We start from the raw sequence: 13,415 nt of genomic DNA on the forward strand, positions 1-13,415 counted from the left end.
TAGAGGAATGGGCTCAGCACACAGCCCTGTGGTACTCCAGTGTTAAGTGTGATCATAAGATATTGAACATGGGCCCGGCTCATGCAGGGCTCTATTGGTTACCTTGTTTTAATTAGAAGATCCCCCCTGCTCGGCAAGCTTCTAAACTGCCCGGGCCCATATGTACCTGCATATCCTGCACACTCAGACTATGCCACTGGGGAGACAGATGTGTACTTTAGGTACTGTTATCATGATCATTACCACCTTAAAGCCTTCCTTGGGGAATATTAGGAAAAAAAACTAATTATTATGAATGTACTTATTCACAAGTACGCTTATCCACGCGTACGTTATCCACACGTACATTATCCAGACGCAAAGTAAAAAAAATGCACAAATTACACCTCATATAAATCACACCTCATAAGTGCATGTTACAACGTCACATTAATGAGCTCATCTGAACGCCATATGGTGGCATCTGGCATAACTTGTCGCCTAAAAGTGCTTATTTGAAATATTTATACGGTGGTGAAAATCATGGAATTCTGACCCATTTGGCTTTCCATAGAATACACCCTGAGCAGCTCTGACATCACTGTAGTTCAGTGAGAAACTCAGAGAAAGTGAAACTTACTTGATCAACAACATGGACGCCAGAAACCATCAAACTCTTTAAACAACTGAATATTGAGTCGTTCAGAGACCCTTGTGAACACATCTGATACTCACAGGTAAGTGATAGAAATATAAGAGAGATTGTCCTGAACAGGTTTCTAATGACAGTGGTCTGGTTTAGTAGGGCTTATGTCAGACTGGAATGAGTTGAACATAAGCAGGTTTAAATTGTATCAAATACTCATATACTTTAGTTGTTTACTGCACTGAAATGATTTCAGAATTGTATTAACAGTATGTCATTAGATTGAACAAAGTATGGTATTTCTGTCATTTTGTCACGCGACATAAAGACAAACAGATAAAACAGGAAGTAAATTACCTGCAGACAAACTGAACACAACCTGCTTCACTGCAGCTGAAAATCACTTTTACATTACACAATAACTTATGATCATTTAATATATTTTGTGGAAAGATTAATCTAATTTTGGATAAGGAGATATATATGTTTGTTGGAAAATATAAAGCATGTACTTTGTACTTTCTTTAAACAGCAGGTCATAGTTCAGATTGCTCAGTAAGTTTACGAGTGTCACGGGGGACTGGCACGAGGTGTCTGAGGTGGGTCTCGAACCCGGGTCTCCCAGTCAGGGTAAGTTAGTTCTCTACCTCTGGTCTACTGGAAAAACAGTTGCTTAGAAGACCCATGTGCAGAAGGAAGGGCAAACTCAGAGGCTCAGGTAACCTAAAGGCAGGCAGTCTTTACTTGATCTCAGTAGTTAAATATAAACAGAATATCAGTTACAGCTTTACAGCACAAAACAGAAGGTAATCCAATAAGCAACTGGAAAATGAAACTTAACAGGTCTACAACACAGGTAATACATACTGGGTAGGCTCAAGACTGAACACAGCACAATGAAACTGCCAAACTTAAATAGGTCAAAGAACAGGTGGAACACATTAACTTAATGAGCAGTCTTAATTAAAGAGTTCACGGCCGTTAGTGCCACCTAGTGGCCTGGAAAGTTCTCTCATTAAGGTGCAGGGGGGTGCCCACCAATGGTTGGGAGAGTAATTACACATGGTAGCAGACAGCGCTCCCTAGTGGCTTGGAGAGTCATTACAAGAGGAGTCTTACAGGAGCCCCTCTCTCAGGAACGGCTCCTGACGTTCCGTTGGCTTTGGTTGGAGTCATGGTGGTGGAACTCTCTGATCAGGTTTGGATCTAGGATGTCTTTAGCTGGCACCCAGGACCGCTCTTCTGGGCCATAACCCTCCCAGTCCACTAGGTATTGCACTTCCACGGACTCGACGTGAATCTAGCAGTCGACGGACCGTATACACTGGCTGCCCACCCACGACTTGGGGTAATGGAGGGGGCTTCTTGGCTGTGGACAGAGGAGAACAGACAACCGGTTTCAAACGTGAAATGTGAAAAGTGGGGTGGATGCGCATAGACCTTGGTAAGAGTAGCTGGTAGGACACAGGGTTGATCTTCCTAAGGATCTTAAAAGGACCAATGAATCGGGGTGCCAGTTTCCGAGACTCTAGATGAAGTGGAAGATCCTTAGTTGACAACCACACCCTCTGACCTTGACGTAGTGATGGCCCAATTCTACGGTGCTTGTTGGCCTGTTTCTGCTGCTGTTGTGATGCTCTCAGTAAGGCTGTACGTGCTTTCCGCCAGGCCTGACGACACCGCTTGACTAGTTGAGTTGCAGCAGGTACCTGGACCTCCAGTTCCTGCTCAGAAAACAAAACTGGGGGAAACCCAAATTGACATTCGAATGGAGTCATGCCCAAGGATGAATGGTGTAGGGTGTTATGAGCAAATTCGGCCCAGATCAGATGGGAGCTCCAGGTGCTTTGATTATTGGACACCAGGCACCTGAGGGTCTTCTCAATCTCTTGGTTGACCCGTTCTGTCTGACCATTAGACTGAGGGTGGAATCCAGAAGACAGACTGATGGATGCTCCAATCAGACGGCCAAAAGCTTTCCAAAATCGAGAAGTAAATTGTGACCCCCGATCAGAGACCATGTCTTGAGGAAACCCGTGGATCCTGAAGACGTGCTGCATCATGAGGTCTGCGGTCTGACAAGCTGTGGGGATCTTAGGCAGAGGTATCAGATGACATGCTTTTGAGAATCTGTCTACTACCACCAAGATGACTGTGTTACCTCGTGATTTAGGAAGTCCAGTAACAAAGTCCAGGGAGATATGGGACCATGGACGTCTTGGGATGGGTAAAGGATGGAGTAGCCCTTGAGGGTGGGTTTTAGATTCTTTATTCTGGGCACATACAGAACAGCCAGACACAAATTTTCGGACATCCACCTGCATACTGGGCCACCAAAACCGTGTCTGGATGCGCTTCAAAGTTCTTGCAACTCCAGGGTGACCCGAAAGAAGAGATGCATGTCCCCACTGCAACACATCAGAGCGTACAAAATTAGGAACAAAAAGGCGGCCTGGGGGGCCATTACCTGGGTCAGGCTGTTGTCGTTGAGCCTTCCTTACTGCCACTTCTATTCCCCACTGAACCCCTGCCACCACCTTGGAGCTGGGAATGATGGGCTCAGGTCTGTCCTCCACATCTGGCATGTCAAACTGTCTCGAAAGGGCATCAGGTTTTGAGTTCTTTGAGCCAGGTCGATAAGAGAGGATGAACTCAAAGCGGTTAAAAAAGAGAGCCCATCGGGCCTGGCGTGGATTCAGCCTCTTAGCCTCCCGGATGTATGTGAGGTTCCGGTGATCTGTCCAAATAACAAATGGGTGTTTGGCCCCCTCTAGCCAGTGTCTCCATTCCTGCAGTGCCAGCTTCACCGCCAGCAACTCTCGGTTACCTATATCATAGTTCTTTTCTGCTTGGGTGAGTCGACGTGAAAAAAAGGCACAAGGATGAAGCTTATTGTCCCTCTTGGCCTTTTGAGACAAAACAGCTCCCACGCCGACATCTGATGCATCCACTTCTACTACAAAAGGCAAATCTGGATCAGGGAGGGTCAGGATGGGTGCAGAGGTGAAGCGGTGCTTGAGAAGCTCAAATGCCTGATTAGCCCCTTCAGTCCACTGAAATGGCTTTGAGGTCTTTTTGGTAAGGGCTGTAAGGGGTTCTGCAATAGAGCTGAAATTTCTTATAAACCTCCTATAAAAATTTGCAAAACCAAGGAAGCGCTGTACCTGTTTGACAGAGCAAGGCTGAGGCCAGTTCAGAACTGCTAGGCTCTTGCTAGGATCCATCTGAATGCTGCCGTTGGAGACAATGAACCCCAGGAAGGAGACAGTTGATACATGGAACTCACTTTTCTCAATCTTCACAAAGAGCTTGTTTCTTAATAGTTGAAACAAAACCTGCCGGACATGCTGGACATGATCTTGGTAACAGCGGGAGAAGATTAAGATGTCATCCAGATAAACAAATGCAAATTTGTTTAGCATCTCTCGTAGAACATCATTAATGAATGCCTGGAAGATGGCTGGGGCATTGACTAGACCAAAGGGCATTACCTGATACTCATAATGGCCAGTTGGGGTGTTGAACGCCGTCTTCCACTCATCCCCGGCACGGATCCTGACCAGGTGGTAGGCATTCCTAAGATCCAGTTTGGTGAATATTGTGGCACCTTGTAGAAGTTCAAAGGCGGAGGTCATCAATGGCAGTGGGTAACGATTCTTTACAGTGATACGATTTAAACCCCCGGTAGTCAATACATGGACGGAGACTGCCATCCTTTTTTCCCACAAAGAAAAACCCAGCACCTGCCGGTGAGGTTGAAGGGCGGATGAATCCACTGTCAACAGCCTTGTTGATATATTCCTCCATAGCAGCTCTTTCTGGGGCAGACAGAGAGAATAGCCTCCCTCGAGGTGGACAAGTGCCAGGGAGCAGTTCAAGTAATTACTCTCGTCCCAGGCCCCCTCTTCTTGGGCGAGAGCTGCCTTTTCCCGCCAGTTCAGGACAATTGGACCGGAAGTGACCGGACTCACCACAGTACAGGCAACACTTATCTCTCATTCGTCTCTCCCTCTCAGCCTGTGATAACCGGGTTCTTCCCAGTTGCATTGGCTACTCAGGACACCCAATCAGTGAGGAAGGTTCCACAAAACCGGAGGGGGTGTGGATCGCGGGTAGTCGAGTCTCATGACAACGTTCACTTTGACGATCTCGAATGCGGTTGTCCAGTCTGATGGCAACATCAATTAGAGACTCCAAATCAGGGGCTGGGTCTCTGTAGGCCAGCTCATCCTTTAACTCACGTGATAGAGCACGATGGAATGCAGCTTTCAGGGCCCGCTGATCCCACTCACTTTCGGCAGCCAGGGTGCGGAACTCGATAGCAAACTCTGCAACACTGCGGGTTCCTTGTGCAAGTTGAAGTCGATGATCAACCTCTGCTCCACTAACAGGGTGGTGGAAGACCTTCCTCATCTCAGCTATGAAGAGATCACTGTTGGACGTGAGAGGAGACCTCCTCTCCCAGAGAGCTGTAGCCCAATCCAGTGCCTTTCCCACAAGAAGGGTTGTCATATAAGCCACTCTGCTGCTCTCTGTAGGGAAACTGTTAGGCTGCAGTTGGAAAGCAAGGGTACACTGGGTAATGAATCCTCGACACCTCTCTGGGTTCCCATCATACCTCTCAGGGGCTGGAAGTCTAGGCTCAAGCAGGGGACCAGGTGGTGGAGCAGTACCTTGGGACAGGACTGGCAGAACTGGAGTAATTTGAGGTATGGACTGGTTTTGTTGGTCTGTAGAGGCTTGAGATACAGATTGAAGTCTCAGACTTTGCAGAATCTCAGTCAGGATTTGTTCATGCTTATGAATGGCCGCAGCTTGACTAGAGAGCTCAGATAGTATCCGTTCCACATTGGAGGGAGGAGTCGGTTCCTCTGCTGGGTCTACTTCCATGGTTCAGTCTTGCTGTCACGGGGGACTGGCACGAGGTGTCTGAGGTGGGTCTCGAACCCGTGTCTCCCAGTCAGGGTAAGTTAGTTCTCTACCTCTGGTCTACTGTGAAAAACAGTTGCTTAGAAGACCCATGTGCAGAAGGAAGGGCAAACTCAGAGGCTCAGGTAACCCAAAGGCAGGCAGTCTTTACTTGATCTCAGTAGTTAAATATAAACAGAATATCAGTTACAGCTTTACAGCACAAAACAGAAGGTAATCCAATAAGCAACTGGAAAATGAAACTTAACAGGTCTACAACACAGGTAATACATACTGGGTAGGCTCAAGACTGAACACAGCACAATGAAACTGCCAAACTTAAATAGGTCAAAGAACAGGTGGAACACATTAACTTAATGAGCAGTCTTAATTAAAGAGTTCACGGCCGTTAGTGCCACCTAGTGGCCTGGAAAGTTCTAACATTAAGGTGCAGGGGGGTGCCCACCAATGGTTGGGAGAGTAATTACACATGGTAGCAGACAGCGCTCCCTAGTGGCTTGGAGAGTCATTACAAGAGGAGTCTTACAACGAGTCTCTCACTTTGTTTCAAACGAATGATTGTGTTTCCATCACTATCAGTTCTCACATTTTAACCAGTTAAACTATCATTTTTCTTTAAAAGGCTTTAAGAGGGAAAGAACAATGGCAGAATCTTCACTAACAGCAAGAAAAACCAGGAGATGGAGTATTGACAATTTACCTCCATGTAAGTCAATAACCCAGAAAAACACTTTGACTTTGACTTTTCTTTTATAATATTGAATATGTACAGTTCAGGAATGTAAAGTAGATCAAATAATTTCATCTTAACAAGAATTATTAATTATTTATTTGGGTAAGTGGTTATGTAATGAGCTTCACATTTAGGTTCTGATCAGCTTGTCTGGGTTCATTTTACAATAATATCCAGCTGAGTACATGATCTCTTTATATTTGAGTTTCTTCAGCACTCTTTGTCTCTAAACACTCTTTACATTCAACCAGCTTCATGAGGTGCATCATGGGATTGTTCATAAACAGTATTGAAGGAGTTCACACTAATCCTAAATAATGTCTCTTTCCAGCAATGTCATCCTCCATGAGTTCACTGTCTGAGGAGATTCAGTGCTCTGTATGTCTGGATGTGTTCACTGATCCAGTCTCGACTCCATGTGGACACAACTTCTGCAAGATCTGTCTGAATAAGTGCTGGGACAACAGCCAGACCTGCAGCTGTCCATACTGTAAAGAAACATTCAAGCAAAGACCTGATCTCAAGATTAATACCACACTCCGAGAGCTCGTAGATCACTGTAAGAAGAAAAGTCCTGAGAAAACAACTGAAGTTCTGTGTGACATCTGTGAGGAAAGAAAGCTGAAAGCGCTGAAGTCGTGTCTGGTGTGTCAGAGCTCTTACTGTGAAACTCACCTGGAGCCTCATTTGAGAGTGACACGTTTGAAGAAACACAAACTGATGGATCCTGTGAGTAATCTGGAGGACTATATATGTCAGAAACACGAGAGACCTCTGGATCTGTTCTGTAGAGATGATCAGACATGTGTGTGTTCAATCTGCTCTGTGAAAGACCACAAGAACCACAACACTGTTCCTATAGAAGAGGAGAGTCAAGAGAAGAAGGTAGACGTTATTATTCTTTTAAAGGACTGATATCATGAGGAATCAGATTTTATTTCATATTGTGAGTTTAATCTGTGTTATGATAAATGTGTCTGTGTTGTTCTCTCTATAGACTGAACTGATGAAGACACAGAAAGACGTGCAGCTGATGATCCAGAACAGAATCAAGAAGATTCAAGACATCAAACACTCAGCAGAAGTCAGAAAAGTGAGTTTAAAATAATTTGAACTTCAATGAACTTCAGTGTTTAGAAACATTGAGAAGACATAACAATAACAAAATAAACAAACAATCAAAGGAATGACAGATGACTATCAGACTAAAATATACAGCAACAGCCAATAAAACAAGAACTAAAATGTCCAGGGCTTGTTCTGCTCTCGTCCAGGGTGCAGAGTGAAGTTTAATTCTTCATTTGAGGGATTCTGAAAACACATGTAGCCTATGTATGTGAACAAAAATGTATGAGCAATAGTTACACAGATTCTTCTGTTAGCAAACACTGCTAATAATGTGTTGCCTGTCCTGGTTGAGCAGAGAAACACAGAGAAGGAGAAAGCAGTCCGTGTGGAGCTCTTCACTGATCTCATCCGCTCCATTGAGAGACATCAGACTGAACTGCTGGAGATGATGGAGGAGCAGCAGAAAGCAGCAGAGAAACAGGAGCAAGAGCTGATTGAAGAGCTGGAGCAGGAGATCACTGAGCTAAAGATGAGAAACACTGAGCTGGAGCAGCTCTCACACACTGAAGATCACCTCCACCTCCTACAGGTCAGTCAACATCATCTCTCTGATCAATCATAATGCAGGATATGACATGCTGAAGGATTTCTCCTCTCTCCTGCTGTAGATTCACTCATCCCTGTGCAGCTCTACAAACACCAGGAACTGGTCTGAGATCAGTATGAAGACTCATGAGAGTCTGGAGACTCTGAGGAGAGATCTGACTCAACTGAAGGACACTATAGATGAGAAACTCACACTAACTGGTACATCAATACACACTGATCAGATAGAAACATGATAGTGTACTCTGTTCTTTAAATATAAGCTTCAGATCTGATTGTTTTCTTGTCATTAGTCTCTACAGAGCTGAAGTGGATGCAGCAGTATGCAGGTACAGTGTGCTGTCTGCACTACACTAGTTTACATTCATACACTCACTGCTTCATTACTGCACTACAATCTGATTAAACACTGGGTTAACTAAAAACATCAGCATCACAGAATATCTGTATTCTCTGTTTTCTCAGTGGATGTGACTCTGGATCCTGATACAGCTCAACCTGAACTCATTCTGTCTGATGATGGAAAACAAGTGAGACATGGAGACATTAGACAGAAACTCCCAGACAAACCAGAGAGATTTGATCCATGTCCCTGTGTCTTGGGAAAGGAGGGATTCTCCTCAGGGAGATTTTATTTTGAGGTGCAGGTGAAGGGAAAGACTGAATGGGTTTTAGGAGTGGTCAGAGAATCCATTAACAGGAAGGGACCGATCACACCAAGACCCAGTGATGGATACTGGACTGTGGCTCTGTGGAATGGAGATGAATATGAAGCCTGTGCTGGTCCTTCTGTCTCTCTGTCTCTGAGAGTGAAGCCGCAGCGGGTCGGTGTGTTTGTGGATTATGAGGAGGGTCTGGTCTCCTTTTATGATGTGGAGTCCAGCTCTCATATCTACTCTTTCACTGCTCAGTCTTTCACTGAAAAACTCTATCCATTTTTTGGACCATCCTTAAACTATGGAGGTAAAAACTCAAGCCCACTGATCATCACACCTGTCAGTTATAATAAATGAATTTACACAGTTATCAAATGAAAGATTAAAATAATGAATTTATAATAAAAAATCTGGAAACATTATGTGCTGCTATTTTTTTTATCATTTGCTTTAGTTTTTTTTAATCCAAAAGATTGTATCACATATTTTTAATGTAAATATATAATGCTTGTTCAGTTAATTATTATTTGTTCAACTTTTCATAAATATTCCTGAAATTTTTCTCCCTGACAAAGTGAAATTGCCAAAACAACTAAACTCTGATAATGTCTGTAGAACTGAGATGGCTGTGATCTTTCTGTTATAAGGAGTGAGACAGCAGAACACAATACACAATAAATATCGCATAACATCACAAACGAAGGTCATAAAACATTTATTTCATAATATTATACACAATATTTTCATATTATTCTATAGCTTTTGTTTACCACATGTAAATCTGAAAATAATTAGGACAAATCCATTGTCAATGTTTACCACATGTTTTACACTAATTTGGGCTTCTTTTTTTGTTAAGTCGTGTTAAAAAAGTCATTGGTTATGGTTTTGGGATTATTTAAAAAAAACATGGAAAACCTGAGAATCAACTTCGTTTTTATTTACATTTCTGGTCACTGTTTTTGGAGGTATTTAGAGGACACAAATGTCAGTGTCAAAAAAAAACTTTCATTAAAAATTGGAAGTTTTGAAGCACAGAAATAAGTTCGGCCTCATTTAAAGGACAAACTTTGGCAGTTCATTGTTGAGCTGAAAAAAAAAAAAAGTTAAAGTGAAACAGAAATGTTATAGAGTTTTTAGTTCATGACAACATTTTTATACTAGAAAATATTTTATAAAACATGTTAAACTTATCTTAAACTGATATCTTCAAAAGCTTTTAGGATTTGTTTAGGTGCAGTACCTAATATTTTCCATCAGATGTCAGCAAAGCTCAAGACTATTTTTTGTCATATTAATGAATTGATTAATGGTTGTGGAGTAATTAAATGCACAATGTCTATTACAATAACACACACAGTGTATGTAATGTGTGTGTGTACACTCAGACTTCCCTCATTTATCATATAAAGTCCTAAAACTATTCACCTTCAAATGATTTAACATTTCAATAAAACTATTTTTAGTTATTGCGGTATTTAAGTTATACAACAAAATATATGTAAAATCCAACAAAGGCAGATAAAAGCACAATCTGGAGAAAAAAGAATAACTTTTACAATAACCCTTTTTTATAATTTGAGTTCCTCCAGGAACCTCTGGAGCTCTTTGAGTTCTCGTGTAATGAAGGAGTGACTCCAGAAGCTCAGAACTGGAAACAAAGTGCTTCAAACATCCAAAGAGTTCTTACATGAACTGCAAAGACTAGAATGGTTCCTCCAGGAACAATATGATGAGAAAAAGAGCTTCGAGGCACTTAAAATAAATGATGAAGTTCCTCCAGCACTCAAAAGGATTTCTGAGGCACCTTCAGTTTTTAGAGTATTGTTCTTTTCATCTTTTCAGCGAACTATGGTCATTTCCAAGTTAATGATCATTTTTACGTAATAAAAAATCATTAGATTATTAAGTAAAGATCATTTTCCATGAAGATATTTAGTAAATTTCCTACTGTAAATATAACAAAGCTTATTTTTTGATTAGTAATATGCATCGCTAAGAATTCATTTGGACAACTTTAGAGATGATTTTCTCAATATTTAGATTTTTTGCTCCCTTGGATTCCAGATTTTCAAAGAGTTGTATCTCAACCTAATATTGTCATATCATAACAAACCACACATCAATGGAAATATGATTTATTCAGCTTTGAGATGATGTAAAGATCTCAATTTGGACTGGTTTTGTGCTCCAGGGTCACTTTTTTTTCAGTCTGAAAAATAGTCCAACAGTGAACTGACTGATGGAATTAAAGTACAGAATCATATTTCACTTCACTGTTCATAATAAAGGCAATCAAAGTTATTTTAACTAAACATTGCAGAAATAGTAGGCTACTTGTTTGCACAGTGTGTTTCTGACTCTTAACCAATCATCTTCCTTTGCAGGTTTGGTCATATCTTCCTTTCTATAACCTTCAATGCATCAGAACAAGGCACACTGACATGTTTCTAGCACTGACTAACAATAATGGAGATTAAAAAGTGTTCCTGATTTCTTTTTTTCTTTTTTCTTTTTTGCATGTTTGCCACACTTTAATGTTTCAGATCATCAAACAAATTTAAATATAAGTCAAAGACAACACGAGTAAACACACCATGCAGTTTTTTAAATGAAGGTTTTTATTATTAAGCGGAATAAATCCAAAACTACATGGTCCTGTGTGAAGAAGTGTTTGCTCCTCTGTTAAAACTGTGGTTTATCACACCTGAGTTCAGTTTCTCTGGCCACACTCAGACCTGATTACTGTCACACCTGTTCACAATCAACAAATCTCTGAAATAGGACCTGCCTGACAAAGTGAAGTACACCAAAAGATGCTCAAAAGCTAGAAATCATGCCTAGAGCCAAAGATATTCTGAAACAAATGAGCAAGAAAGTAATTGAGATCTATCAGTCTGTAAAAGGATATAAAGCCATTTCTAAAGATTTGGGACTCCAGCGAACCACAGTGAGAGCAGTTATCCACAAATGGAGCTGCTCCACTGCAGCGACTTAAACTGTAATGATGCGCTTTGCTGTAATAATGCAATGCCACTCAAATAATGCAGAAACACTCAAGCAAGAAAACATGTGCAAAGAGTGCGTGTGTTTGTACTGTTGCAGAATGAGAGGAACAGTAGTAATGTACTGCTAGATTCACTTTCGCCAGAGAGTCATGTATGCTTAAGGCTGAAAATATATGATGCTTATAATGAATGACCCATAATTTGTCTTTTTTTTTTTACGATTTAGTTTTAATCCAAATGCGTGTGTTAACTGAGTGAACATCAAAGATCACACAACAGAAGTGCACGAGCGTTTGTTGGTGGCGGTAGGACAAAAGATTGGGTTTGATAACATCATCTCTGGCTCGCGAATGAACAAAGCGGTCGTAGTATTTTTGAAAGCTGAAGCGTTAGTCAATATTTTGACTGTGGATGGGTTGTAGGTGAAGGAAGCTTTTGTTCCGGTTTCACCGCTGTCTGGCCCAGCTACTAAAATAAATCACAATTTCAAATGTCCCGCCGTTTGTTTCAAACGATGTAATAATAAAATAAGTTATGCGATTTGGGAAAATTGCAAGCCCCATGAGATCGATTCCATTGGGGTGCAAAAATTCGGCGCTAAAGCATGTATTGTCTTTTCGACGTAAATTTTTATGTTCTTAAGCGCCCAAGATCGAACCTTAGAAGTTTCTTTTCGAGTCAAACACGAAGATAATTCGTACATGGTGTACGCGAGCACAGAGAGCTTGAAATGTTACGATTGTGGAGTTGTCGGACATAAACGCGACTCGTGTCCGCATAAAGTGCGCGATGAACATCTGCCTTTAACTATTGCATCTAGAGCTGAAGAATCAAATGGAGAACTTCAAGCGACTGAAAGGAATAAAGACACTGCGCAGATTGATAGAGTGACGGAGGAGGTGAAGGAACAAGATGAGGTGAGTGGATTTGTTTCTAAAACTGTGAGTGATGACCAGCCTGGATGCAGTTATACTGTTGGAAAGCCTGCTAGTGCTCGTGGTGCTACGGATAAGATGGTGAATGAATGCAGTGTAGAGGATGTGATACACAGGGGCGGACTTTACCATTAGGCAAAGGTCGGCAATTGCCTTGGGCCCCGAGCTACCTAGGGGCCCCCAAAATGCCCCATTAACTTGCTTAAAGATTTTTATTTTTTTTTTACTTCGTGCAAAATATATATTTCTAAAACTCCATTTGCGAAAAATGGCATCAAATCATTAGTGTCGCAGACAGGAGGGCCCCCCCACCTCACTACATTGGACTATTCCATTATTTCACTTACTGCGCATCTGCGAAAGTGACAAGGCTGTAATGCGCCAAAAAACTGACGAAGAAGAAGTGATTGACAGTGATAGACATTGTGTACAGAGAGAGAGTGTTGACAGTAAAAATGAAGCGAAGCTACCCAAGCGGTGCTGAAAAAAGGAAAAACAGGAGGAAAGCAAAAAGTTTTTAGCAAAATTGATGAGTAATGAGTACTAGCAGTCATTAGCCGCATTTCCACTGTCGGCCCAGTGCGAGCCAGGGCTTAAAAGAGGCCGTTTGTTTGCATGCTTTTTTATATATTCAAATTCAAAATCATCGATGTTTTAATTATAGAATTGATTTAATTTATCAGGACTCAAAATTAATCACACATAAATACACTTATTTCTATTTTATTTATTTATTTTTAACGCTTATGAAAATAGCCTGCTTATTCAGTCGAGTCTGTCTCTGTTTATTAGCCACAGTATAGCCGTCACATTTAGAATGAATGATAATATCTCTATTTTTATAAAAGCTCCCGA

General features: G+C 41.6%; 1 protein-coding gene across 2 annotated transcripts; it reads left to right on the plus strand.

The window, feature by feature from the left end:
* The first annotated feature begins 593 nt into the window (after positions 1–593).
* On the plus strand, positions 594–9,031 carry LOC113099677 (E3 ubiquitin-protein ligase TRIM39-like). 2 transcript variants are annotated; one of them, XM_026264578.1, is made up of 8 exons: positions 594–716; positions 6,177–6,260; positions 6,619–7,172; positions 7,285–7,380; positions 7,711–7,944; positions 8,024–8,162; positions 8,264–8,290; positions 8,427–9,031. In XM_026264578.1, the coding sequence occupies exons 2-8, from the start codon at positions 6,197–6,199 to the stop codon at positions 8,972–8,974; spliced, it is 1,662 nt and encodes a 553-aa protein (XP_026120363.1). In that variant the 5' UTR covers positions 594–716; positions 6,177–6,196; the 3' UTR covers positions 8,975–9,031. The 2 variants fall into 2 exon arrangements, with proteins under 2 accessions (XP_026120363.1, XP_026120362.1); XM_026264577.1 differs by having other exon boundaries at positions 8,255–8,290; positions 8,427–9,030.
* Positions 9,032–13,415: the final 4,384 nt, after the last annotated feature.

This window comes from Carassius auratus, unplaced genomic scaffold (assembly GCF_003368295.1).
Source record: "Carassius auratus strain Wakin unplaced genomic scaffold, ASM336829v1 scaf_tig00217011, whole genome shotgun sequence".
In the NCBI taxonomy this organism is placed as follows: domain Eukaryota; kingdom Metazoa; phylum Chordata; class Actinopteri; order Cypriniformes; family Cyprinidae; genus Carassius; species Carassius auratus.